At 39.3% G+C, this 25838-nt stretch overlaps 1 protein-coding gene across 3 annotated transcripts in view; it reads left to right on the top strand.

The window, feature by feature from the left end:
• The window catches only part of SLC16A9 (solute carrier family 16 member 9), a 55670-nt gene that overhangs the window by 13803 nt on the left and 16029 nt on the right, over positions 1-25838 (top strand). For 2 of the 3 annotated variants that reach the window (XM_074382258.1, XM_003928702.4), the window contains exons 2-3: positions 9077-9309; positions 19865-20008. In XM_074382258.1, coding sequence (XP_074238359.1) covers positions 9114-9309; positions 19865-20008 — 340 coding nt within the window. In that variant the 5' untranslated portion in view covers positions 9077-9113. Of the gene's footprint in view, positions 1-9076; positions 9310-19864; positions 20238-25838 lie in introns of those variants that run through there. The other variant, XM_074382259.1, reaches the window with a different exon arrangement.

Raw genomic sequence — 25838 nt, 5'->3', positions numbered from 1 at the left:
GCTATTGGATCCATTATCTATAAATGTTTATCAGTATTCATCACATGTAACGTAAAAAATATTTAGTATATTTAATATATTCTTTTTTTTTTTCTTTGATGGAGTCTTGCTCTGTTGCCCAGTCTGGAGTGCAGTGGTGTGATCTCAGCTCACTGCAACCTCCACCTTTGCGGTTCAAGCGATTCTGCTGTCTTAGCCTCCTGAGTAGCTGGGATTACAGGCGCTCACCACCACAGCCAGCTAATTTTTGTATTTTTGGTAGAGATGGGGTTTCACCATGTTAGCCAGGCTGGTCTTAAACTCCTGGCCTCAAGTGATCTACCCACCTTGGCCTCCCAAAGTGCTGGAATTACAGGCATGATCTACCGCACCTGGCTGAATATTTACTATATTTAATATAGTCTATGATCTATCTTAATATGCAGACTGTTTTCTATATGTATTCATAACTGTTTGGCTGTAACATTCATTTTAAAGATGTAGACATTTAACAGAAGTCTTGATTTTTATATCCTCTCTTTTCTTACTTTCAGTATTTAGTATGCTAGTAGTACATGAAAGTAGCTTAATCCCGTCTTGACTTCTGAGACAGTCTGATCAGGGCCACCACAATTGGATTCACGACTGTAGTAAAATTATTATTTGGAGTTCACCCACTTGCATAGCTATTTCAAACTGTAGAAAAGGCTTACAGGATTGTAAACACACACATACACACACACACACACACGCACACGCGCACACACACACACACACAATTAAGATGACTCAGTATGATTTTACAAAGAGTTTTAATACTTTAGAAGCACAACAGGGTGGATTCTTTTTCTTTTTCTTAAAAAATGGTGTTGACAAATAAGTATATTTATTTGACTTTAGAAGAGAAATGATACACTGACGTTCTGAAATGTCAATGGAAAGTGACAAAATTGATCCAGTTACTGTACTATAATTTTTAAAGGACTTATGTTAGTGTTAACATGATGGCATTTGCTAATATATAAATCAACTAATATATAAATAGAATAGATTTACTTGACACTTTAGGTCTTTGACCCAGAGGAGACTTATTTTAAAATTATATCCTACTTAGAACTTGTTATAAAAATCAGTTATAAGTGTGTTGACACTGTTGCAGCTGATGCACTTTTTACCCCTCGAACAGTATAAACTGAAATTGTTTAAGAAATGGGAGAGTGAAAGTAGAAGCAGAATAATAGACGTGCTAGGGAGACGGTGGACTAAAGAAGTAGAGTCACACATGGTCACTTGTGTTATGCCTGTCTCTCATGAAATGACATGTAATGAATTTGCATTTCAATTAGGAGCTTCAGTTTGTGTTACATGTTTGTTTACCTCTAGTTTCAGAATTCCCAAATAATTATCTACATGTTTGCTTACATTTTATTAGAATACCTGAAGAATGACTTGTTTACCTACATGTTTTTTAGGTATGATTTAATTGTTTCTCAATTCCCATGATTCCTTTACCCAGAGGTGGTATAGAGTAAATGATACATGTTTGAAGGGACGAAAGTCATTGTTTGAGGGAAAGTGTGACATCGGTATTAGAACTGCTTCTGGCTGAACAGGTTTGCTCTTTATGAAACCTGTTACCTACATTGGAGTCAGAGCTTGTAGGGAACCACAAGGGTTTCTAATTTTGAGTTTTATAAGGTGTCTGTTCACTCACAGTCCTGGCTTGTTAACACTGGTTAAAGGAGATTCCAAATTCTCAAATAGTTTACTAGAATATATTACAATATCTGTATTTCCTAGAAGCACATGTTTATGTAGTTGTATGAATAAGACTCCAAAACTTTGAATATATGTATGGATTATAAGTCTAAATAACACAGTGCCTTCTGGTACTTACAGGTCTTGTTTTATTTATTTATTTATTTATTTATTTATTTATTTATTTATTGAGATGGAATCTTGCTCTGTTGCCCAGGCTGGATTGTAGTGGCATGATCTTTGCTCACTGCAACCTCTGCCTCCTAGGTTCAAGTGATTTTCCTGCCTCAACCTCCCGAGTAGCTAGGATTACAGGCATGAGCCACTGTGCCTAGCCTTTTTTTTTTTTTTTTTTTTTTTTGAAAAAAATTCCACCACTTAGATAATGTAAATGATTTATTCTATAATATGCAGAAAAAATTCTTCCTTGGGGTTATAAACACAGACTTCTTGAAACACATTCTTTCTAAATTTTCACTGAGAGTACCAGTTTTCTAATCTTGTTTTGCTCTGTGAGCCCTGTAAGAACTATCCTCTCCAACTCCACCAAATCTCATTTCATTCCTCTTGCCTTGGCCGCCCTTATATGAATCTCTTCGTTATTCTTTAGAACTAACCTACTTTATGAGGCCTTGCACTCCTGCTCCCACCTTGAGTGCTTTCATTTCCCTTGACTCCTAAACTTTTAATATCCATTCACTTGTTTGGCACCCAGTCGTGTACATACTCTCTTATGCACATACCTTTCAATGTGCACACACCTTCCCATGTGCCACATATCTTACCTTCTTAAGTGAGTTAAAAGAGCTCCTGAGGACAGGTAACATACCCTATATGCCTTCTGGTTTTCCTTAGTATCTATTACAATGTAACTTAAATGTAAGTGATCAAGAACATTTTGAATAAAGACTACTTTTTCTTCCTCCTCCTCCTCCTCCTTCTTCTACGTTGTGGTCGTTATCTTTTTTTTTTTTTCTTTTCGAGACAGCATTCTTGATCTGTTGCCCAGGGTGGAGAGCAGCGGCATGATCATGGCTCACTGCCCCCTTGACCTCCTGGGCTCAAGCTATCTTCCTGCCTCACCCCCACAAGTAGCTGGGACCACAGGTGCATGTCACCACACCCAGTTAAATTTTAAGATCACTTTTATCATGCCTAATTTCTGTAAACTGGGCTTAGTGGAACTTTTAGTTAATATGGAATTTTTATTTAAAAGAATGCCAGATAAGGGAATTGATCATATTAGATCATAAGATATGTGAAAGGGAGGATATTAAGAAGAAATTTTCGGCTGGGCGCAGTGGCTCAAGCCTGTAATCCCAGCACTTTGGGAGGCCGAGGCGGGTGAATCACGAGGTCAAGAGATCGAGACCATCCTGGTCAACAAGGTGAAACCCCGTCTCTACTAAAAATACAAAAAAAAATTAGCTGGGCATGGTGGCGCGTGCCTGTAATCCCAGCTACTCAGGAGGTTGAGGTAGGAGAATTGCCTGAACCCAGGAGGCAGAGGTTGCGGTGAGTTGAGATCACGCCATTGCACTCCAGCCTGGGTAACAAGAGTGAAACTCCATCTCAAAAAAAAAAGAAGAAATGTTCATAAAAACAGATACGGCACATTTGTATTCTTATATTCTATGGTCATCAATGATATTCCTCAGCTTTACCTTTGTTCTAAATGGGACCAACTGGAGTATAGATGTTTAAAATAATCAACTTGAAATTATGGCATACTCACAATATATTCAGTTGCAAGTAAAGAAATGAGTAGCAGATAACTTAACAAAATAATTTACCGGGTTAGCTCACAAATGTGAAGGGCTGGAGAAACCAGGTTTTGGTATCTCTAGGAGGTCAAGGTAGCAGGACTGACAGAAGTCCCTTCAGTGCACTTTCGTGGGGATCCATAAACTCCACAGGTTTCCCTTCCCTTACAGCATTTCACTCCAGATTCAGAGTCCTGAAAGCCTGCTGACTTCTCTTGGGTTATATGCCACTCTATTGCTCAAGGTGAAGGAAACTTAATGAACAGTCCTACAAGCACTCTAGCCATAGGGCAGATCTACATCCTCAAAAAGGAAATTGAGCACTATCACAAAAAAGGAGCAATGAAGGCTAGCCTATTTGTAAAATCTCCTTACGCAGTACAGAATATCAGAAAAACAGCTGGTGGAGAGGCACCTAAAGAATTGAGGAAGCTATGGGAGGAGAGTGCTGCTGTGACAGATCACAGTAAATCACAAAATGGTAGTTTTCACCGTGTTCTACTGAGACGACATGTATCTTCAACTCTGAGATGATGACAGAGCAGAAGTTATTAGTCAGCACTATAAAAACTTGCCTTTCTAGTCAGAGTGGATGTGCATGGGAACTTGTATTTCCAAGATTTGCTCTCTTAAATATTTACTGTGAGAATTTCTTTGGCTCTTATCCTATATCCTGAAATGTCACCCAAGGCAGGGCATGGCAATGCCTGGTAAGGCAGAGGTATTTGGTGTACAAAGGCATTTTTGTCTACTTAAGTTTCAAAACTGGTAAGGGAGTTAATTCTCCTCATCATCCCCCATTACCTGCAACCTCCCAAGAATACTGGCTTTATTCATGATTCTGGTGCTTTGTCTATATAAATTTGTACTTTTCCTGAAGTGCTGTGATTGGAGCATTTGAATGAAGGACAATCTTTTATTCATTTGTCTTCATACAACCTCTTAGTCGCTTTAGATCTTTGGCTATTTCTATCATCTCCTATCTAGTTTGGGGAGTTAAGATGTTATTTTCTTTAAAGAGGATTCTGAACAGAAATTGTAAAGTTCTAAATTGTCATTAGAAACACCAGAATTGCACTGTTTACTTTTACAATAGAGTAGGTACCACAGAGAGTAAATTTCCAATGAAGGGACATATCTCATTATTACAAAAGTTTTTGATTGGGAAGTTTGGATTATTACAATCATGTGGTTTCAGTGTCTGGATTTCAGACCTACAGTTTTGTTCACTAATGGTTATTAGTGAACACATATTGAAAGTTAATTTGTATAAAGACTTATGGCACATGGTGACGTGAATTCTGCCCAGGGCTCTGAAATCAAAGTGAAGAAATAAATACACAGAAGCCCAGGCAAATGACAGGTGTAGCTATGACTCTCTGAAGGTAACCAAATGCCTTGTTATCTATTTAGGCTGTGTGTGAATGGATAATTGATATTCCTACAATCTTCAGACATTACCTATTGAAACCAGGCCAAGTGAATAGTTTGGCAAAATCTGTAGGCAAAGACTCTGTTACACCTGACTGTAAAGTGTAAAGTACACCTGACTGTAAAGTAAAGTAACTGGCATAGTGAAGAGACATGAAAAATGCAGGGTAAGTGGGAGGCCCTGCTGGGGACATGGAGGTTAGGCCTTGGATCTCCAACTCCATTGCCATGTAAGCTGTCTAGAAAAAGAAGGACAATTTTTCTTTTCTTGTCTGTTTTTTGTTTTTGCTATTGAGACAGTGTCTCTCACTGTGTCGTCCAGGCTAGAGTGCAGTGGTGCAATTACTGCTCACTTTAACCTCAAACTTCTGGACTCAAGATATCCTCCTACCTCAGTCTTTTGAGTAGCTGAGACTACAGCTGCAACACCATACCGGGATAATTTTCATATTTTTTTGTAGAGATGGGATTTCAGTATGTTGCCCAGGCTGGTCTTGAACTCCTGGGTTCAAGCCATTTGCCTGCCTTGGCCTCCTGAAGTTCTGGGATGACAGGCATGAGCCACCATGCCCAGCTTAGATTTTTAAATAAACATCATTTGGGTACCAACACCTAGTAGAAATTTATAAAAATCCCCCCCAAAGTAAACTAACATAGTCAAAAGAGTGCATGAGCCAAAGAAGATTTATTCCAATAATTTATGGATGCTTCGGTAGTAGAAAATAGATGTTTTATTATATTAAAAGTTATAAAGGGAAAATTGTTTGATTATCTTCCTATACACTGGAAATACATTTGATAAAATGTAATAACCATTGTAGTAATGCTCAGAAATAGAAAAATGCAAATTCAAGACATATAAGGAGATAAAAAATTATAACTGTAGGTAATTATATGACTGTATTGCACTGTGTATTGTATAAACTAAGAAAATCATCTGAAAATCTACCACAAATAAGAGAATTTCATAGGGAAGTGGAATGCAAAATTAACATACAGACATCAGTAGCTTTTAAACATACAAACAGAAAACAAATCAAAGAAATGACCCCAAATACAGTATTAGTAGCAAGGATAGAATCTGTAAGAATACAATACAATGAAATATTGAGGAACATTTTAAACACTAAGAACATATAATATGGAGACTTTAGCAAATGCAAAACATATTATGTTCTTAGAATCAATTGACATCAGGCCAGGCGCGGTGGCTCAAGCCTGTAATCCCAGCACTTTGGGAGGCCGAGGCGGGTGGATCACAAGGTCAAGAGATCGAGACCAACCTGGTCAACATGGTGAAACCCCGTCTCAACTAAAAATACAAAAAATTAGCTGGGCATGGTGGCGCGTGCCTATAATCCCAGCTACTTTAATAACTTCATTTTTAGAATCATGTAAACCATGCAAATGCTGAGGACAGGTGAATTGGAGGACGGTATGTTGTTAGCCATCAAGATATTAAGTCTACAGCTAAGATCAACGATGATGAGAAACCTCCCAAAAACACTTCAAAATATAAACTGTTACTTCCATAAACTTACCTGTTCTATTATAATCAGCATTCTAAACTTGTTCTTTCAGCTGTCTTTCTATGTTTCCAAAGGACTGATTTCCGTCCTTGCTACATCAGATTCTGTGTGTCTGGATGAGAAAGAAAGAGGGTTGTCTCAATATCTGTTTTCCAAAGTGTTGCCCTGTAACTCAAGAGATATGATTGCATTTTTCTTTTCCTTTATAAACTTTAATTGTGCAAATATGTGTTTAATTTCTACCCTGTGCAAAACACCATGTGCTAACCTAATATGGAATCTATAAAAGTCAGAATGGAGGCCGGGCGCGGTGGCTCAAGCCTGTAATCCCAGCACTTTGGGAGGCCGAGGCGGGTGGATCATGAGGTCAAGAGATCGAGACCATCCTGGTCAACATGGTGAAACCCTGTCTCTACTAAAAATACAAAAAATTAGCTGGGCATGGTGGTGCATGCCTGTAATCCCAGCTACTCAGGAGGCTGAGGCAGGAGAATTGCCTGAACCCAGGAGGCGGAGGTTGCGGTGAGCAGAGATCGCACCATTGCACTCCAGCCTGGGTAACAAGAGCGAAACTCCGTCTCAAAAAAAAAAAAAAAAAAGAATCAATTGATATCATAAAAGGTCAATTCTCCTTACATCAATTTTTTAAATTAAACTCTGTCCTAATGAAAGCATCATCTGATTTCTTTTTGAACCAGGCAGGCTGATTCTGAAGTTCATATAAAACAGAAAAATATGAATAGCCACAAAATATTGCAAAAGGAGTGTCATTGTAAAGAGAGAAAAAGCCCCAGTAGAGATTAAAATATAGTAAAAGGACTTTTATAAAAAAAATTCTGTGATGAAACAAATGTGGCAATGATGTGTGAATAGACAGACCAATGGAACAGAATAGAATATCCACATATACCTAAGAATTAGGAATTTCAACTGGCTCTTCATCTCCAAAATAATGCACAACATTCATGCTATAAGAAATGCAAGTTGAAACTATGATGAAATGCTATTTTAAAACCAATATATTTGCAAAAACCCAAAGTTTCACAACACACTCAAAATCCTGGCGACACTATGAATTAGTTCAATTCTCTTGAACTCATTTTGGTAATACCTGGGCTCAAGCCATCCTCCTACCTCAGCCGTTTTCAATATTTTCTGAAATTACAATTACAAATGTGTATTTTCTTTGATTCAGCAATCCCTCTTTTGGATTTTACCTAACAGATATGCCTATAAGCAAAAAGGCATATGAATGTGTAAGGTTTTTCACTGCACATGGTTTTTCATTCAAGTCATAGGGACTGGTCAAACAAACTAAGATAAAGTCCCATGCTGGAATATAGTGCAGCAGTAAGAAATGAATAAGGAAGGTCAATATGCATTGATGTGAAAGATCTTCAAGATATTTGTCAAGTGAAAGAGAACAAGGCACATACCAATGTATATAAAAGGCTGGAAATTAGAGGAAATCTATATTTGAGTTTGCTAGTATATGCATGAAGAAACCTTAGAAGGATATACAAGAAACAAAAGGCATTGGTTACCTGTGGAGGAACTAAGGCTTAGATGGGAAATAGGTAGATAGGGGATTGTATATCTTTTGTCTTTTCTCATTTTTGAACAATGCAAGTGTTTTGCCTATACAATAAGTAAATAAATAAGCAAGCATACAGCCACATGGTATATGTACATCCTATGTACTTATAAAAATGACTGTCTATGTATTGATAGGGAAAAGTATCTCAGGATGTTAAGTGGACGAAGCAAAGTGGGGAATGTAATGTATAATATGCTACTTTTTTTTTTTTTAATGAAAAAGAGAGACATTGAGAATATGTGCTTGGTTGTGCTTATAAATGCACAAAGAAACTGGAAAAATACTCCAGTTGGTGAACACTGTGATGTCCTGCCAGTTCCCCTCCAGGCTCCCCTCAGGAATAACAGTGTCCTTGCCACAGCTATCAAGAATGCTGTCAGCCCTTATGGGGATAGACTGCCTCCTCTGAAGGGAGCCACCTCACCTTGGATCACCACCCATTCCTGGGTAGCCACATCCAGTGCGTGATCAACATGGAAGTGTGGACGGGCAGCTCTCAGCACCCAGCTCAGGACAGCTCTGAAGCGTCATCCCAACTTTAGAAATCTCCTTTATAACTGCAAGGTTATCTGCAGCTGATCTTCTCCCTCTGCCATCTGTGCCCTTCCATAGGCATCAACTCGAGAGCATTCCTCATCAGTCTCCTTCTTGCTAGGAATCTGCTTCCTAGGGACCCCAAGAAACTAAAAACTAAGAAACTAAAATTAGTGCTTCTCTCTGATTGGGCAGGGTGGGAGCCTGGTGAAGGTGGACAAGGTCGAGAAGGCTGTATTTCACTTTATGTCTTTTTATAATTAAAAAAATCATACCATGTGGATGCATCATTCAATCAAATTATAAATGCACACGTATTTGTTAACTTGCTATGTCAGTGATATTTTATGCTTTTTCATGTATGTCTTTGGAGAACTTTTTTTTTCACTTTAGGAGGAGATATTTTAACCCCAAATGCTGTGCCCTGCCACGCTCTAAATATGCTTTTCTTTTCTGTTTGTTTTTTTGTTTGTTTGTTTGTTTAGGACCTGCAGAGAAACATCTCCTTGATTTTGTCTTACAATGGAACTTAAAAAGTCACCTGACGGTGGATGGGGCTGGGTGATTGTGCTTGTCTCCTTCTTTACTCAGTTTTTGTGTTATGGATCCCCGCTGGCTGTTGGAGTCCTGTACATAGAATGGCTGGATGCCTTTGGTGAAGGGAAAGGAAAAACAGCCTGGGTTGGATCCCTGGCAAGTGGAGTTGGCTTGCTTGCAAGTAAGTGGATACATTTATGCCTCTCCTTATTCTTTAATCATTTAATTACATTTATTATATCATGAACATTATGCAAGGCATAGAGGGCTTTTTTTTTTTCCAAAATATAACATACCTTTTCCTGCCTTCATTCAATGATTGTAGCATTCTTTTACTGTAACAAATCTGTGTGAAAATACAGGCACTCCCTAAGATGTTAACTCATCCATCTATCCATCCATTAATTTTTTTTTTTTTTTTTTTGAGACAGAGTCTTCCTCTGTCACCAGGCGCCAGGCTGGAGTGCAGTGGCACAATCTCGGCTCACTGTAACCTCCACCTCCCGGGTTTAAGCAATTCTCCTGCCTCAGCCTCCTGAATAGCTGGGACTACAGGCGCATGCCACCATGCCCAGCTAATTTTTGTATTTTTAGTAGAGATGGGATTTCACCATGTTGGCCAGGATGGTCTCAATCTCTCGACCTTGTGGTCCGCCCACCTTGGCCTCCCAAAGTGATGGGATTACAGGCGTGAGCCACCATGCCCGGCCCCATTCATTTCTTTATTCATTTACTTTCTACAATGTGCCAGGCAGTGAACTAGATGCTGGAAATGAAAAGATGAATAGCAAACACATGGTTCCTGCCCTTAAGAAGCTCACAGTCTTGTAAGAGACACACATGCATGAATAAGAATGAGTCAGGGAGATGAAGGTAATGATACAGGTATGTTCAAGGTACATTGGTAAGGACCAAAGGACCAAAAGGCTCTCAGCAGCTACGTGGCTTATAATTACTCTTCTCTGCTTTGGATACACTGTGGTCAAATCACATGTCCTGTGGTCATAAGAACTTCATAAGAAGAAGCTGACATAGCAAAGAGTCTCACAATGGTGATGTTCTTAAGGATTTTAATATAGTGTTACGTATAAGATATTTGTGATATATTTTGTGTGTCTCCAAAAGTAATATTCTTGATGAACAGTTACGTACAATGTAAAAGTGATTCCTGTCATCTTTAGAGAGAACCCTAGAGACTTTATTTTCCTTTTCACCATTAAAATCATATGCCACTTCAACTGGAGTCCTAGTCTGAACTCTGGAGTAGTACTTAGTGACCATTACTCCAATGTATTTGGCACTATTTAAGCACAAAAGGTGGTCTAGATAGGGTCAGTAGCCCTGGGCTTTCTTCCTGTATGCTACGAATTCACCATTGTTCATTGAGCAAATCACAATTGCTATTCTTGTGGGGGAAATAAGGACACTAAATGTAAGTATTTTTAAGGTATTTTTTTTGTAAGGTATTTTTCAGCTCTAAAATGCTTTCATGAAAATATGGTTAACACAAAATACATTAGCCATTTCTTCTTCTGAATTATGCTTCTCTCCTGAATTGTAAAAGGGATGTCTTTTTTTTTTTTTTAAAAAAAAGCAATGCTTCCAATTGTTGTATTACCGTGTTAAATTATAAACAAGACAAAAAGGCTTTAAAAAATAATATTGCCATTAAGAGCTCAAGGGGAACAGGAAAAGTTTGCCCTAGATTGTTTGAGAGAGTTTCTCAAAATAAGGATTGTTTGTAAAGCCATCAAAGTACAAGTGGATGATAATTGATATGTTAATAATGTAATTTATATGTATTCATTTCCAAAATAAAACCTGTAGTGGGGAGGAAAAAATTTTTTTAATGTTCTCTAATTAGCCACCATTTCTATTAGCAAATACTAAGTTCAACAGAAATGTAATTACCTTGGCTTCCAGCAAGGGTCAAAGAATAATTGAAATGATAACTCAATTAGCACATACTTGAAGAATGAAGCTTCTTTCCACAAGTCTTTCCAGATTGGAGTTGAGGATTGAGGGAAGCCAAGATCTCCTTAAGGATGGGCATTTGTGGTCAGAGCTGAGGCTGACTCTTTTTGACAATTCAACTGCAACTCTACATGTTTTCCAAGTTTCTACATGGATGATCACTCTCAAGAGCCAGGAGCAGCTCTATTTACTCTTAGGCAGGACTGGCTACATAATTTGCAGGCCCCAGTGCAAAATGAATATACAGAATCGTTAAAAAATTAAGAATTTAGCCTATAATTCCAGCACTTTGGGAGGCCAAGGCGGGCAGATCATGAGGTCAGGAATTCGAGACCAGTCTGACCAACATGGTGAAACCCTGTCTTTACTAAAAATACAAAAATTAGCTGGGCATGGTGGTAGGTACCTGTAATCCCAGCTACTCAGGAGGCTGAGGCAGGAGAATTGCTTGAACCCAGGAGGTGGAGGTTACAGTGAGCCGAGTGCGCCATTGCACTCCAGCCTGGGCGACAGAACAAAACTCCATCTCAAAAAAATTAAGGATTTATTGACAGCAGAGCACTAAACCAAGTGTGGGATTCTTATAAGCACTGGGCCCATGCAACTTGCATAGGTCACAGATCCGACAAGCCAGCCCTGCTTGTAGGGACCCGAGAGTTGGGGCATCTTATCAAAATTCTGGGAGACAACAAGTAGTTGAAGGAGCTTGAGGGTAGAGTCAGAGGCTAATTCAAGTCCTGGCTCTACCAACATTGAGCTGAGTGACCTTATGCAGGTCACTTAACCTCTCTAAGTCCAATGTCATTAGCTAGATTAAGAGACACTTGGACCTGGTGAGCAAAGCTTTTAAAGGTGAGCATAGAAAAATGAGGGCAAAGAATTCAAGAAGGAAAAGTGGTAGGGGAAGAAAGGATGGCTAAAGAGCTACAACTTATATCTGTGTATGTATATATATGTATATACACAACTTATATCTGTGTGTGTATATATATGTATATACACACTTTAGATATTGTGTGCAGGTTTCAGTGTAGCTGGCTCCACTGCACATACTATATTTGATGTTGGCCTCTTTGGGTTCCTCATAGCATAAATTGAGAAGTGAACCCTGAAACAGTGTTTATATAGTATTAGCAAGAAGTATCTGGCGGTGTGCAAGCCACATTGACCATCTGCTTTAGGATAACTTTGTACTACAGAGAAACAAGTAGATCATTCCTACCTTGGAGTGGAACACATATATTTCACCTTGGTGACTCAAATGGATATCAGTGATTCTTAACCAGGGAGATAATTAGGATCGTCTGTAGGACAATTTCTGCATATAAGTCTGTGGATTTGACACTCAGACATTCTAATTCATTCGGTCCATGATGGGACTTAAATTCATGATATTTTTCTTTTTGAGACTGGGTCTTGCTCTGTCATCCAGGCTGGAGTGCGGTGGTGCTATATTGGCTTACTGCAGCCTCAAACTGCCAGGTTCAAATGATCCTCCCAACTCAACTTTCCAAGTAGATGGGACTGCAGGTGCATGCTACCATGTCCAGCTATTTTTAAAAAAAAAATTTTTTTGAGACAGCGTCTCGCCATGTTGGTGTAGGCGGGTCTCAAACTCCTGAGTTCAAAGGTTTCTCCTACCTCAGCCTCCCAAAGTGTTGAGATTGCAAGCATAAGCTACTGTTTCTGGCCTCATGAATTTTTTTAAAGTCCCTAAAGTGATTTTTAGTTGGGAACTACCACTGGCTTAAGCCCTCTATATTTAAATTTCAATCTTTCACTTTTTGATAACTCTCTGACATGTGATTTGCTCTGACATTTTTTAAAATAAAGAACTATCGATTTCTTCTTGGATGTGGCATTAATCATGCCATGGAAATCATGAAAAGTAAATTGTCTGTAAAACCTGCAAAAAAAGAGAAACACTTCAGGATGAAAGATGAAGACAGTTCTTGGAAGTATGGGCAGGAGTGGCAGCAGGAACTTTGCCAAGACTGTGCCTAAGCATGTGAAATATAAAGGCCCACTCCTGGGCTTTGAGAAACCTGGATTAGGACAGTAGCTTATAATAGCATATTAGCACTGTGAAAGGCATACAGTTCTGAACTTTACACTCTTTATAATCTTAATTCCTAATTCTTTTTTTTTTAAACTTGAGTAACTGAGAAGAAAATACTTCTTCCCCTTGCCTGAATTCTTTGTTTGTCTAGATCATTCCTGGGATGAATAAAGCTGGGTAGGAAGGATCCTGCCTTCCTGGGTTGTACATTGTGACCGAGCTTATCCTCACTGCATATATTCCTAAGGTCTCTGAGCCAAGGATGCCGTGATAGAAAACACCATCCTTGTTTCTAAGAGGTTTATAATCTCAGAAAAGAGACAGAAAAAAAAGGTAACTAATAATTTGAGAATTCACAAATATCAAGGAGAATAGCAATGGCTCTGAGGTTTTAGAGCAGGTGTCCCCAAACTACGGCTCACGGGCCGCATGCGGCCCTCTGAGGCCATTTATCCGGCGCCCCCGCGGCACTTCAGGAACTGGCACCTCTTTCATTGGTGGTTAGTGAGAGGAGCACAGTATGTGGTGGCCCTCCAATGGTCTGAGGGACAGTGAACTGGCCCCTCTGTGTAAAAAGTTTGGGGACGCCTGTTTTAGAGAAATAGCCTTTGAGGAAGCTATTGTGATGGGCCAGATAGGAAGATAGACTTTTACTGGCAGACAGACAGGGAGAGGGAAGTCCATGCAAATTACCTTTATGTGGAGGCCTGGATCCCTTAAGTGCAGGGCTGTGTTCTGGTGAAGTAAATTTGGCTGGAGTGGAGGGATTGTGTTGAGAGGTGTGACGGTTAGTTCTATGTGTCAAACTTGGCTGCAAACACAAATCTAGGTGTTGCTGTGAAGTTATTATGTAGATGTGAATAAAGTGCATGTCACTTAACTTTAAATAAGGTAGATTATCCTAGAAAATCTAGATGGATTTTGCTCAATTGTTGAAAGGCTTTAAGAGCAGAAATGAGCTTTCCCAATAGAAAGTCTGCTTATAATTTCAGCTGCTGCCTAAGCCTGAGAGTTCCAACATGCCCTTCCTAATAACCTGCCCTACGAATTTTTGACTTGGCTAGTGAGGAAGGTATTATCTGTAATACCCTCATGTAATACCAATCATGTAAGCCAATTCCTTGCAATAAATGTCTTAATATAAGCTTCCTACTGGTTTTTTTCTTTGATTGAATCCTGACTGATAAGGGAGGAATGGAAGGTAACTGAGCTGGAAAGCTATCATGGCCTTGCATTGTTTTAAAATGAGCTAATGCACCCTTTCACTAGATATTGTTCTCCAAATTCAAGGAAACCGGGTGGTGCTCTTTCTCACACTACCTAGTTGCTGAAACAGCAGGAAATAGCTTGGAGATCTAGCCTGCAGTTTTGTACTCAGAGCAGATTTGAGAGTCCTTGCCCTTTCCCTGTTGTCTTCGCTTCTTCCAAAGGTGTTCAAACTCTCTCAAGGATTCTGCTGCATTGGCAGGTTCCCAGTGTGCTAGGCAGTTTTAAGATTGGTAGGAATAAAGACCAGGTTTTGGTTAAGCTGTCTGCCATCCCTAAATACCACTAAACCAACTAAAAAGAAAGGTAGTCAGAGCTTATGAGATCAACAATTTGAGTGGGTGTGGCTCCTTAGTGCCTTTTTCTTTTTTAAGGAGATGAAATAGGAGTTTACAGTCTTTGCCAGAGCAAGGATTGAGGGGCCTGCAGCTTGGAGGAGCTCACACCTTAGGCTCCCTGCATTTTAGGTGGAAGGGTAGAACCTTCACAAGCCCAACTGGTCCACTCTGTTAGGAAATCCTTGCTGCATGGCAGGTCCATGACCTGGTTACTGCTACATTTTATTTCTCACTGTAGCATCAGACAACTTAGATATTCACTGCAGCAGACCTGGCCATCCTTCCACTCCTGGGACTCTCTGAAACTTTTTAGGAGAAAGAAGCGCATGGAGGCTGAGTTTATTTCCCAAAGGGAATAATGTCATTTCCCAAACTATCTTATAATAAATATATTAAAAACTGGAAAATCACACTATGTTTCTATTTCCTCCATTTAGAATACATGTTCATTCCTTTTGTTGAGATAACCTTGCTTCATAGCCTAGTGCAAGGCTCAGTTCCGTGATCTTGGTTGTTTTCCCTCTTATGAAATCCCCAGACAAGCCATCTGAACCTTTCTTTTGGTGCTTCTGGCCTTGGGTTGTATTTTAAACCTTGATGCGCGTTTGTTTTGCCTCTTTTCTAGGTCCTGAATTGTGTTTGAGTTCTCTGTGTCCTCTTGTAACATGATATGAGACTCTAGTACTGTGCAGTCCACTACAGTGGGCACATGTGGCTACTGAGCACCTGAAATGTGGCTCATTCCAGTTTAGATAAGCTATAGGTATAAAAAATACACACTGGGCTGGGCTAGTGGCTCATGCCGATAAATCTTAGAGCTTTGGGAGGCTGAGGCAGGAGGATCACTTGAGACCAGGGGTTTGAGACCAGGGGTTTAAGGCCAGTCTGGGCAACATAATGAGACCCTGTTTCTATAATTTTTTTTTTTTTTTAATTAGCCAGGAGTGGTGGTAACTTGGGAGGCTGAGGCAATAGTGACTTTTAAACACCAATACTGACAATAATAATATTGGTTCTTGAACACCAATACACAGGCAATGGTAAGTTCAGGAAAAACTTTCACGAAAGGCAAAATGAATATAAAGGGAATGAGAGATGGAATGTATGAGTATGTGTGTGTGTCTGAAGTTCCCATTATCTTCTTACTGTCTTATATTTTATTCTGAAAGTACATCCTTCTCACTTTTTGCTTATTAAAACATTTCTTCTTCTCTAATTGAGCAGTGGTAATCATAGATGATCATTATACTTTTTTTTTTTGAGACAAGAGTTTTGCTCGTTGCCCAGGCTAGAGTGCAGTGGCATGATCCAAGCTCCAGCTCACTGCAATCTCTACTTCTTGGGTTCAAGTGATTCTCATGCTCTAGCCTACCGAGTAGCTGGGATTACAGGCATGCACCACCACGCCTGGCTAATTTTGTATTTTTAATACAGATGGGATTTTGCCGCGTGGGTCAGGCTGGTCTCGAACTCCTGACCTCAAGTGTTCCACTTGCCTCTGCCTCACAAAGTGCTAGGATTACAGGCATAAGCCACCATGCCAAGCCGGTTATTATATTTTCAAAATGTTTTGTGAAGATAAAAAATTAGCAGCCCCCTCCTCTTTTCCACCTCCCTTTTTTCTCGTAAAATTGTTCAGGTCCAAAGGTATGGAATCAGTGGTTCATGTCATAGGTAAACTAACTTTGGTTCTAAAGTTCCCTTCTGCAAAGTTTTCACTTTGCCTCCTAAGAAATCTCCTGAGAGTAGCCCTTTGATTTAATCTGTCTCTCGAAACTCATCCAGTGCTAAGGAATAATACATGATTTATCATCTTGAAGGCTTTGCACTGTTACTGCAAAGAGCTAAACACATAAATGTATCATGTTTTGCAAATGTGACTTGATGGTCACTTTGATATATTTTGCCTTGTTATTGATGAAACATAAGACTATTATGTTTTAAATCTATGTAAGCAGAATCTATAAATAAACCAGGTTCTCAGGATAAGGGTAAAATAATTTGCTCTAAACTACCGAACACCAAGTGATTATAAATTTTATGTTTTCGTCTAACATAAGTTCACAAAAGTATGTTATCTATAAGACATCAACAAAAGTACTATTGCCGGTGGTGAATCCTTACAGGTCTGCAGCAAACTTGATCCTTGCTTCCTTGGAGGAAAGAATTCAGCCAAGGGGCAGAAATGAGTTTAAAGCAGAGAAAGAGACCAAGGCAAGTTTTCGAGCAGGAGTGAAGGTTTATGAAAACATTTTGGAGCAGGAGTGAAAGGAGGTAAATTACACTTGGAAGAGGGCCATGTGGGCCACTTGAGAGATCCAAATGCCCCATTCAGTCCTTGATGTGCGGTTTTACAAGTTGGCATGATTCTGGGTTTTTTTCTTCTCTCTTGATTCTTCTTCCTTTGTGGTTGGCTGTTGCTCAACTGTTGCATGTGTGGTGTTGGTCATTTGGGAGGGTGACCACGTGCGTAGTGTGTTTACTTAGATTGTGTTCATGCTCCCTAGGGGCAATTTTTCTTAACCAGTCAAATGCCCCCAGAGGAAGGCCGTGCATCCACCATTTTGCCTCTCAGTGAGCATGCCTGAGTCCACTCGCTCAACTCCTGAGATCTTATTGGGAAGCTGCTGATCACCAGCTCCAGATGTTTTTTGTCCACTGGGAGACTGTCTAACGCTGGTATTGGCTGTGGCCAAATTATCATTTCAGAGAAACAGTTTAATAAACACCTGACCATCACCTGATGGTTACCTAAAATTCTTGCATGGGGCGAGGGCTCTCCTGCCCTGCTCATGTCTGCCTATCTACTCTAACAGTACACTGATGTTCTTTACTACTCATTTGATTTCTAAGAAAAAAATTAAGATCCAAATTGAAATATTTCTCAGTCGGGAAGAATGCTGGGCTGACTTTGGCCTTAGCCTGTGATTGGCTAGCTATGGACTCTTGCTCAAATCACATGATCTTTCTGAATTCCAGTTTCACCGTTTTTAAATTGAGGTATTTGGACCATTTCCAACTTCCAAAATTTCAGCTCTAAACTTTTTTGTCTTTAATCTCTGATCTAATGATATAGTTCTCTAAATCAGCAGCAGATGGCAGTGTAAAAGTGAGAACTTTTAAAACCTCTTTCCATTTGCTGTTCACCTGTAAGAGAATTTCTGTTCATTTTTTTCCTAACACTTGAATTGTTTTTCAAAAAAAATCATTTGTTAAGCCAAAAAATGACTTGAGAATTTATTACATAGTTGATAACAATGCTGCATATTTCATACAACAGTGGCTTTAGTTGTACATGCTATGAAAATTACCCCTTCATCTTGCCCCGAGACTCCCAGGCTCTGAGGTTTCCCTGTGGAATTAACATGCATTAAAGAGCAAAGAGTTAAAGTCCCATTTTGAGGATGAAACTTGAAACTTTTCAAGCATGCCAGGAATAATCTCTGTGTGTTTCAATTGCATTGTGTTGTAAAATTTGTGAAAACTGACATTCGGTGTCAACGTGGTTTGGTAACAACAGAGAAGGGTCATGTTTATGCTGTCAGACATCCGTTTGTAAAATTAGACTCTGAAAATTGTTTCTATTTTTGAAGTATCTAAGTATTTCTCATTGTACTGGGTGATAAGTTTGGTCTTTCAAATGGATTTTCCTTTTAAAACACTGGCACAGAATATTTCCCTCTGTTTGTCATGTAAATGTATCAGTCTCCTGCACTGGCTCACACTGAGGGCCTGAAAATGGGAGGGTCCAGTTCTTGACCAGGAAGGAATGTGGGAGAGCCTTAAGCACTGGGAGCTGTGATCTCAGTATATCTCAGGGGCCATAAACTGGTCTTAAATATGTGTTTAAGAGGTTCTCAGGTATTGAGAAGAACGTAGTGCCTCAGTTATAGGATCCTGCCTCTCTGTCATTTGCAAATAGTGAGACTATGATGGATTCCATTGTTTCTCTTAGGTTGCTTCATAAAGGAGTAAAAGACACAAACATACAGAAAAGTGTATGTATCGTGACAGTAGAGTTCCATAAATGTTCATGAACTGAACATACTCATGTAATCAGCACATTCACACCAAGGACCAGAACATGAGCAGTGCCCTGGAAGTTCGGCTTTGCTCTCTTCTGATTTTAACTGCCCAGCCCCTACTAAAGATAGCCAGTATCCTGACTTCTGACACACATTAGTTTTGCTTGTTTCTGTAGTTAGGTGTTTATCTGGGTGTTTCTGTGGGGTTTATACATAGAATTGGAACTTCTGGGTTTTACAGCATGCTGTGTTCGGCTTTAGTGAACACTACCAGCAGTGTGTGAGAGTTTTGTTCATACCACTTTCTTGCTAACAGTATTGCCTGTCTTTAGCCATTCCGGTAGGTATGGTTTTTGAAAATTGAAGATCATAGCTTGAAAGGTTGTCAACTCAATTCAGGTATACTTCTCTTTGCTTCCAAATCCTTAGTCTTTCTTCTACCATAGACTTAAACAGCTTCTTTGAGCTTCAGTTTCCTTCCGTGTTAAGTGAGACTGTTGGGCTAAATAACCCCTAACATCCTTTTATTTCTAGTACATTAAGTTCTGTAGTTCTGGGTACAGTCCTAGTAGGAAAGAATTTCACTGTCACTTAAATTCTGTTACATGAGCAGTTGCCCATTTGTGCATAGAACAATTCCAGGTGATGGTCCTTTCTGCCTGTTAGTCAACAGAGCACAGTAACACTATAAGGTGGGTACTATTATCATTCCTGTTTTCAGATGAGGAAACTAAGGCACAAAATAATCAAGTAAGTTGCCCAAGACCAAACAGCTACCAAGTAGTAGGGCTAGAATTTGAATAAAATCTGACTTCAGAACCCCCATTTCTTAACTACGTGATCTTATCATCCTTGCATTTCATTATAAAAAAGAATGGGACTAGCAATAAGTATCCACCTCCCAAAGCTGCAGTAAGATTAAAATGAGATGAGATGGTTCACGTGAACTGCCTCACATTGTAAATACTCAGTGGATGTTTATTTTTGTTGTTGTTTTATGACTGAAAGAATCATTTTGAACTTATGATGGGTGGATCATATGATAATAAGTGAAGGTTTCGTTTCTTTTTTTAGGTCCTGTCTGCAGTCTCTGTGTCTCATCTTTTGGAGCAAGAACCGTCACAATCTTCAGTGGCTTCATGGTGGCTGGAGGCTTGATGTTGAGCAGTTTTGCTCCCAATATCTATTTTCTATTTTTTTCCTATGGCATTGTTGTAGGTAAGGAACCTCGTCGCTGTGACTTTCCTAACCTTCAAGAGTGACACATCATTTCACCGGTGCCAGGTTTATGATTCGGTTAATGTAAAGGAGTGAAAATGCTCGCTAATAATTTACTTTCAATGACCACTTCTCCAAAAATGGTTGCTTTAGTAAAAAAATCCTGCCCAGTGAATCAAAATGTTTGAAAGGACCAACAATCCATACCGTGTCTCCTTGCAAGGCACAGGTAAGTTTTTCATCTCAGCCCTTGTCTCTCTATAGCACTAAAAGGAAGTGAGAGAAGGGGAACATAAAACTTGGATGTTGTTGACATTAGTCACTTCTCACTAAATTATGAGGTGGCCCTTTTCCTATTGGGCAGTAAAGCATGATTCTTTGAAGCTGTTTGTGCTCACAAAAACAGCTGTTTGCATTCCACAGCATCTGTTGCTGTGGGCCCAAGTCAAAAATCACAGCACAGGTAAAAAGTCAATTTGAAAGCGTGTATTAGTAGTACTATTTTTTTTTTTTTAAGAGATAAGACGTGAGTGAAGAAAGCTTAGTGGTGGGATGATACTGGTTACAGGGGAGGAAAGCATAGGAGGCTCAGGGCCTTAGAGTACTGATAATTTGGGAAGATATCCTTGTCATGTTGTTATACTGTGTTCAGTGTTAAAAATCACCAGACTTGCTATTTCTAGGAGCTGTTGGTGGGGCCTTAGAAAAAGAAAACTTTTCAAGTTTTTTCTTAATGCCTGAAAAGAGCAAATTTTGTTGACTACCAATGTTCCTCTTTTCTACTTGGAAATATTTCTTCAATAATAAATAATAGAAAATGTAGCAACTAACATTCACCAAGTACTTATCATGTGCTAGGTACTCTGCTAAATGCTTTATATGATCTCATTTCCTCTTCACAAAAATCCATTTTACAGAGAGGGAAAGTGAAGCTTAGACAAGTAAAAATATTACTAAGTAAATTAACAAAGCGAGGAGACTTGGGCTGACACATAGAGATGGACACTCAGTAGTCCATTTAGATGGGATTTGATAATGGTTTGGGCTTACATCCTTGGCTGTTGCTACTGATGGTGGAGTCACAGGACTTCCACTAGGCTTTCCCCACTATGATGGCATTGTGGGCAGCAAGAACTCTTACTGCTTAGGCCAAGAAACCAAAGAGCAGTGTATGGAGTTCTACCACCTATTGTGTGTATGTGCTATAATTAAATATCAGGGACTGAAAAAAGGACCATTGGCTGGGCAGTTGGGGCATAATTCCATATATTACCTGCCCCCATGTAAGCCCACTCTAAGGGGAAGCCATGCAGACTCTTCGTGTCTCTAGCAACAATGTTCAAAATATATTTTACTTTCCTCAGTGTACAGTTACCTAAATAGCTGGCCCTGGTTCTCTTTGGGGAAAGACTCAGGTTATCATTCCTTATATACAAACTTGTTGTCATGTTTGTTGCAGTGTCCTTCCTCCTACAGTCCTGGACTTCCATCAGTTAGTGGATTCTCTGTCAGAAAACAGGCTCAGATCTGAGGTCGTATATGGCTCTGGTTTGGAAATAGATTCTGATTCTCAGTGACTAAGAGGAAACCGTCAGCTCATGGAGGGAGCACTGGACTTCAGGTCAGCAGAGACAGGTTCTGTGAGCTTGAGCAAGCTCCTTAATCTCCATGAATGGCTGTATCCTACCTCATCTGTGAAGGCAGGCTAAGAAACCTATCTCATCTTGTGAGGACTAAATGATATCAAGCAAGATAACAATAAGATGAAAAGTTGAGTTAGATTTCAATTAATTAAAAAAAACTCTCACCATGGCACTTATTGGGGACCTGTGAGTGACTGCTTGCCGGTGAATTATTAACATTTACCACCATTGTTGATTTCCTTGCAGTTTTATTTCATCAGTAGGCTCATGGTAGAGGGTGCCTGGAATGTTTGTGGGTTAAATAAATGGGATAACAATGAACATTGGCACTTTCATTCTGTTACCATTTGAAGTAGAGTATCAAATTGAGAAGAAAGTGACAGGAAATTATTATGCAGTCTAAACTCATCTCATTTCTGTATTATGAGCTCTTCAGAAAACCAAGGGTTCAGTCTTATGGTAATATTTATAAGATGCAATTCTGTGCAGAATTATATCCTAAGGACTTTCATTTGTCTGGAATGAACTAGATGGCCTCTTCAGCTAGTGAGTATGACCAAGGGACAGATCAGACACTGACTAGCAGGCAGGCTGTGGGGTTGGACCATGTGGGTTAACCTTCTTTTATTCACTTGTCAGCTGTGTGACTGTAAACATGTTTTGTAACTTCTGTTTTCTCATTTTTCAACTGAGCATAATAATATCCCTTATAGCAGTTTGTGAAGATGAATGACATAATGCAATGAATGTTAAGGATAAACCATTGTCATTCATTTTGTGACCTTGAAAAATTATTCAGCCTCTCTGAGCTTCCATTTTAATTTTTTTACAAAGTGGCACTGATAACGAGTTCACAGAGGTATTGTGACTATTGATGAGATGATGTTTATAAAGAGGCATACAGAGATGTTTAATACACATTTATTCCTTTCTCCTTAAATTTCTTTCTGATCTGTATAGCAGCAGTTTTTGGCTACTGAAGAAGCTCTATTGAATCAGAAATATTTATGTAAGAGATTTAAAAATATAGAAAAAGAAATTATTTAAATTGGATATTACAACTTAAAATGTCAAAAGGATACTAAAAGTCTATTCATTGCAATAATTCTGTTTACCATTTAATTGATCTTTACAAAACTATCAATTTGAAAATATGATGTGATTTTGTTTAGGTTTTTGTAGCTCAAATGAAAACCTGTACCAACTTGTCAGATTGCAGGATTAATTGCAATGAGGAACCTGATACCGTATCAGTATAACTTTTGTGCTCTGTTATAGTAAATCCATTTGTTTATTCACTACTTCGTTGTTGTTGTCATTGTTGTTGTTGTTGTTTTTGAGATGGAGTCTCCGCCTCATGGGTTCAAGTGATTCTCCTGCCTCAGCCTCCAAAATAAGCTGAGACTACAGGAGTGCACCACCATGCCTAACTCATTTTTGTATCTTTAGTAGAGATGGGGTTTCGCCATGTTGGCCAGGCTGGTCTTAAGCTTCTGACCTTGGGTGATCAGCAGTCTTGGCCTCCCAAACTGCTGGGATTACAGGCATGAGCCACTGCGCTCGGCCTCTGTTTATTCTGTACTTTAAATAGATCTTCATTCAAACCTGATTTTGTAGCATCATGCATTGGCTATTTGAAATATATTGGTTAGCTGAGTTATGCAAGAACTTAAAAATATTAGCGCATTTTATTGTAAAACATCACTTTGGTTAATATTACCAACAAGCTCACTGGAAATCTTTATGTATTGGCAAGTGATTGTAAGCCACATGGCCAAATCTGGTGATTGAGGTTCCTGGGTTTTCTCAGTAACTTTACTAAATCAGGAAAAAGGCAGTTGAAAATTAAGTGGGTAGGAGGTGGTGGTGCGGGGAATATGCCTGTAGTGAATTGCTCAAGCTTCTTTCTAGTAATTTCTCTTTGCTTTTCTGAAAAGCACAACTCAAAAGTCCTTGCATTCTCTTTTATTTAGAATACATTGTTACTTAGCTACCTGATTATGTTTTTGTTTTTGTTTTTGTTTTTTTGAGATGAAGTTTTGCTCTTGTTGCCTAGGCTGGAGTGCAATGGCGTGATTCTGGCTCATTGCAACCTCCGCCTCCCGTGTTCAAACAGTTCTCCTGCCTCAGCTTCCCAAGTAGCTGGGATTACAGGCATGCACCACCACCCTGGCTAAATTTATATATATGTATATTTATTTATTTATTTATTTATTTATTTATTTAGTAGAGATGGGATTTCTCCATATTGGTCAGGCTAGTCTCAAACTCCAGACCTCAGGTGGTCCACCCCCCTCAGCCTCCCAAAGTGCTGGAATTACAGGTGTGAGCCACCGTGCCTGGCTTATGGTTTTCTTAATATTCCCTTCCTAATTTTTGGAAGAATTCCATTTTCTTTCCCCCATCCTCCTCCATCACCTATTTTTTAATAATGTCTGCATAGTCCACTGAGACTGGGGAGGGAAAACAATATGTTTATAGACAGTCTGATTCTCCTACTTTAATTCTGGCGGGTGGGATAAAGGGTATTTTCTTTATATCCATTTTAGGAGAACTAGAGCTTTACAAGCCCCCCCTTTCAAAGTTGTTATAAAATTAAAGATAATTTTTTTTTTTTTTTTTTTTTTTTTTTTGAGACAGAGTTTCGCTCTTGTTACCCAGGCTGGAGTGCAATGGCGTGATCTCGGCTCACCGCAACCTCCGCCTCCTGGGTTCAGGCAATTCTCCTGCCTCAGCCTCCCGAGTAGCTGGGATTACAGGCACGTGCCACCATGCCCAGCTAATTTTTTGTATTTTTAGTAGAGACGAGGTTTCACTATGTTGACCGGGATGGTCTCGATCTCTCGACCTCGTGATCCACCCGCCTCGGCCTCCCAAAGTGCTGGGATTACAGGCTTGAGCCACCGCGCCCGGCCAATTAAGGATAATTTTTAACTGTCATGGATACGCAGGTGTGGTAAGGTACTATGATTTTTTAATGTAGTCTGAAACAGTATCTACATAATGCCATAATACTCAGGTGAAAAATGAAAAAAAGTATACCAATATCATGGCTATTTTTTAGTACTCACGATAGTGTAGGCACAGAAACTACATCTTTGTATTTTTTATGCCTCTTAGTTTTTACAACCATCTTACAAGATTGTTTTAAAGATAAGGGAACTAGGAATTAGAGAGTTTAAATGACTTTGCCAAAAGCACACAACCAATTGTCTAGTTGTGTGCCTTTGGAATAGACTTGAAAATATATAACTTGTAGCACAGCACACTAAGTGTAATAATGAAATGAAGCCCATGTATATGTGTGTGCAGGGGAGGCAGAGTGGAGGCTTCATGCTTAATTTATGCTTAAGCTGAATCTCGAAGAGCAGGCAGGATGTGGTTCAAGTGGATATGGGTTGGAAGGGGAGTGGGGGTGGCATGAGGAGGACATTTCAGTAGCCTAAGTACTCAGAGGTGGGAGATAGAATGGATAAACAGCAGTCTTTTTATATGCCTTTGTTAAGGAATGCACAGATGGTGTGGGGAGTTGCAAATATGTCAAAGCATGGTGTGTAACAGACCAGATGCTAACATATTGCAAGAGCATGACATGATGAGAATTGTATGACAACAGTTTAGAAGTCAGATTGGTGAGAAAGGTACTGAAGGCTGAGACTGCTATTAGGAGGCCTTAGATGAGATTTATAAAAAGATGAGGAGGTAAACTGAGGCAGTGTCAGTGCTGAGAGAGACTGAGGTTTATAATTTAGGCTGTGGGTGTGATAAAAGAGATTGATGTCTGCTTTGATGAGAGGAGATGAGGTTGGAAAGAGGCCTCTGAAGTGTGGTTCACACTTCAGAGTGTGGTTCACACTGGTTTCACACCCAGAAGTGTGAAATAGAAGGTAAAGTGTGGAAAAGAAATGTTAAAACATGTAAATATATTTCATTTTTACCATTTAAAAAAGGGAAACAATTATGCCTTACTAATATTGATGCTGTGAATTGTCAGTAATACAAGTATTTACTTTTAAAATTGTTATAATTTTACTTGAGGTTGGTACACAGAATTTTTTCACTGGTAGAGGTCTGATCCAAACTGGTTGGAGACCAAGGAATGCTTTAAGGCAGTGGTTTCCAAAGTGTTTAATCTTGGGACCCTTTACATCCTTTTATTTTAGGATACCAAGAAGCTTTTGATTATG

Source organism: Saimiri boliviensis, chromosome 12 (genome assembly GCF_048565385.1).
Source record: "Saimiri boliviensis isolate mSaiBol1 chromosome 12, mSaiBol1.pri, whole genome shotgun sequence".
Lineage (NCBI taxonomy): Eukaryota > Metazoa > Chordata > Mammalia > Primates > Cebidae > Saimiri > Saimiri boliviensis.
This window is presented reverse-complemented; position numbering and strand designations above follow the sequence as displayed.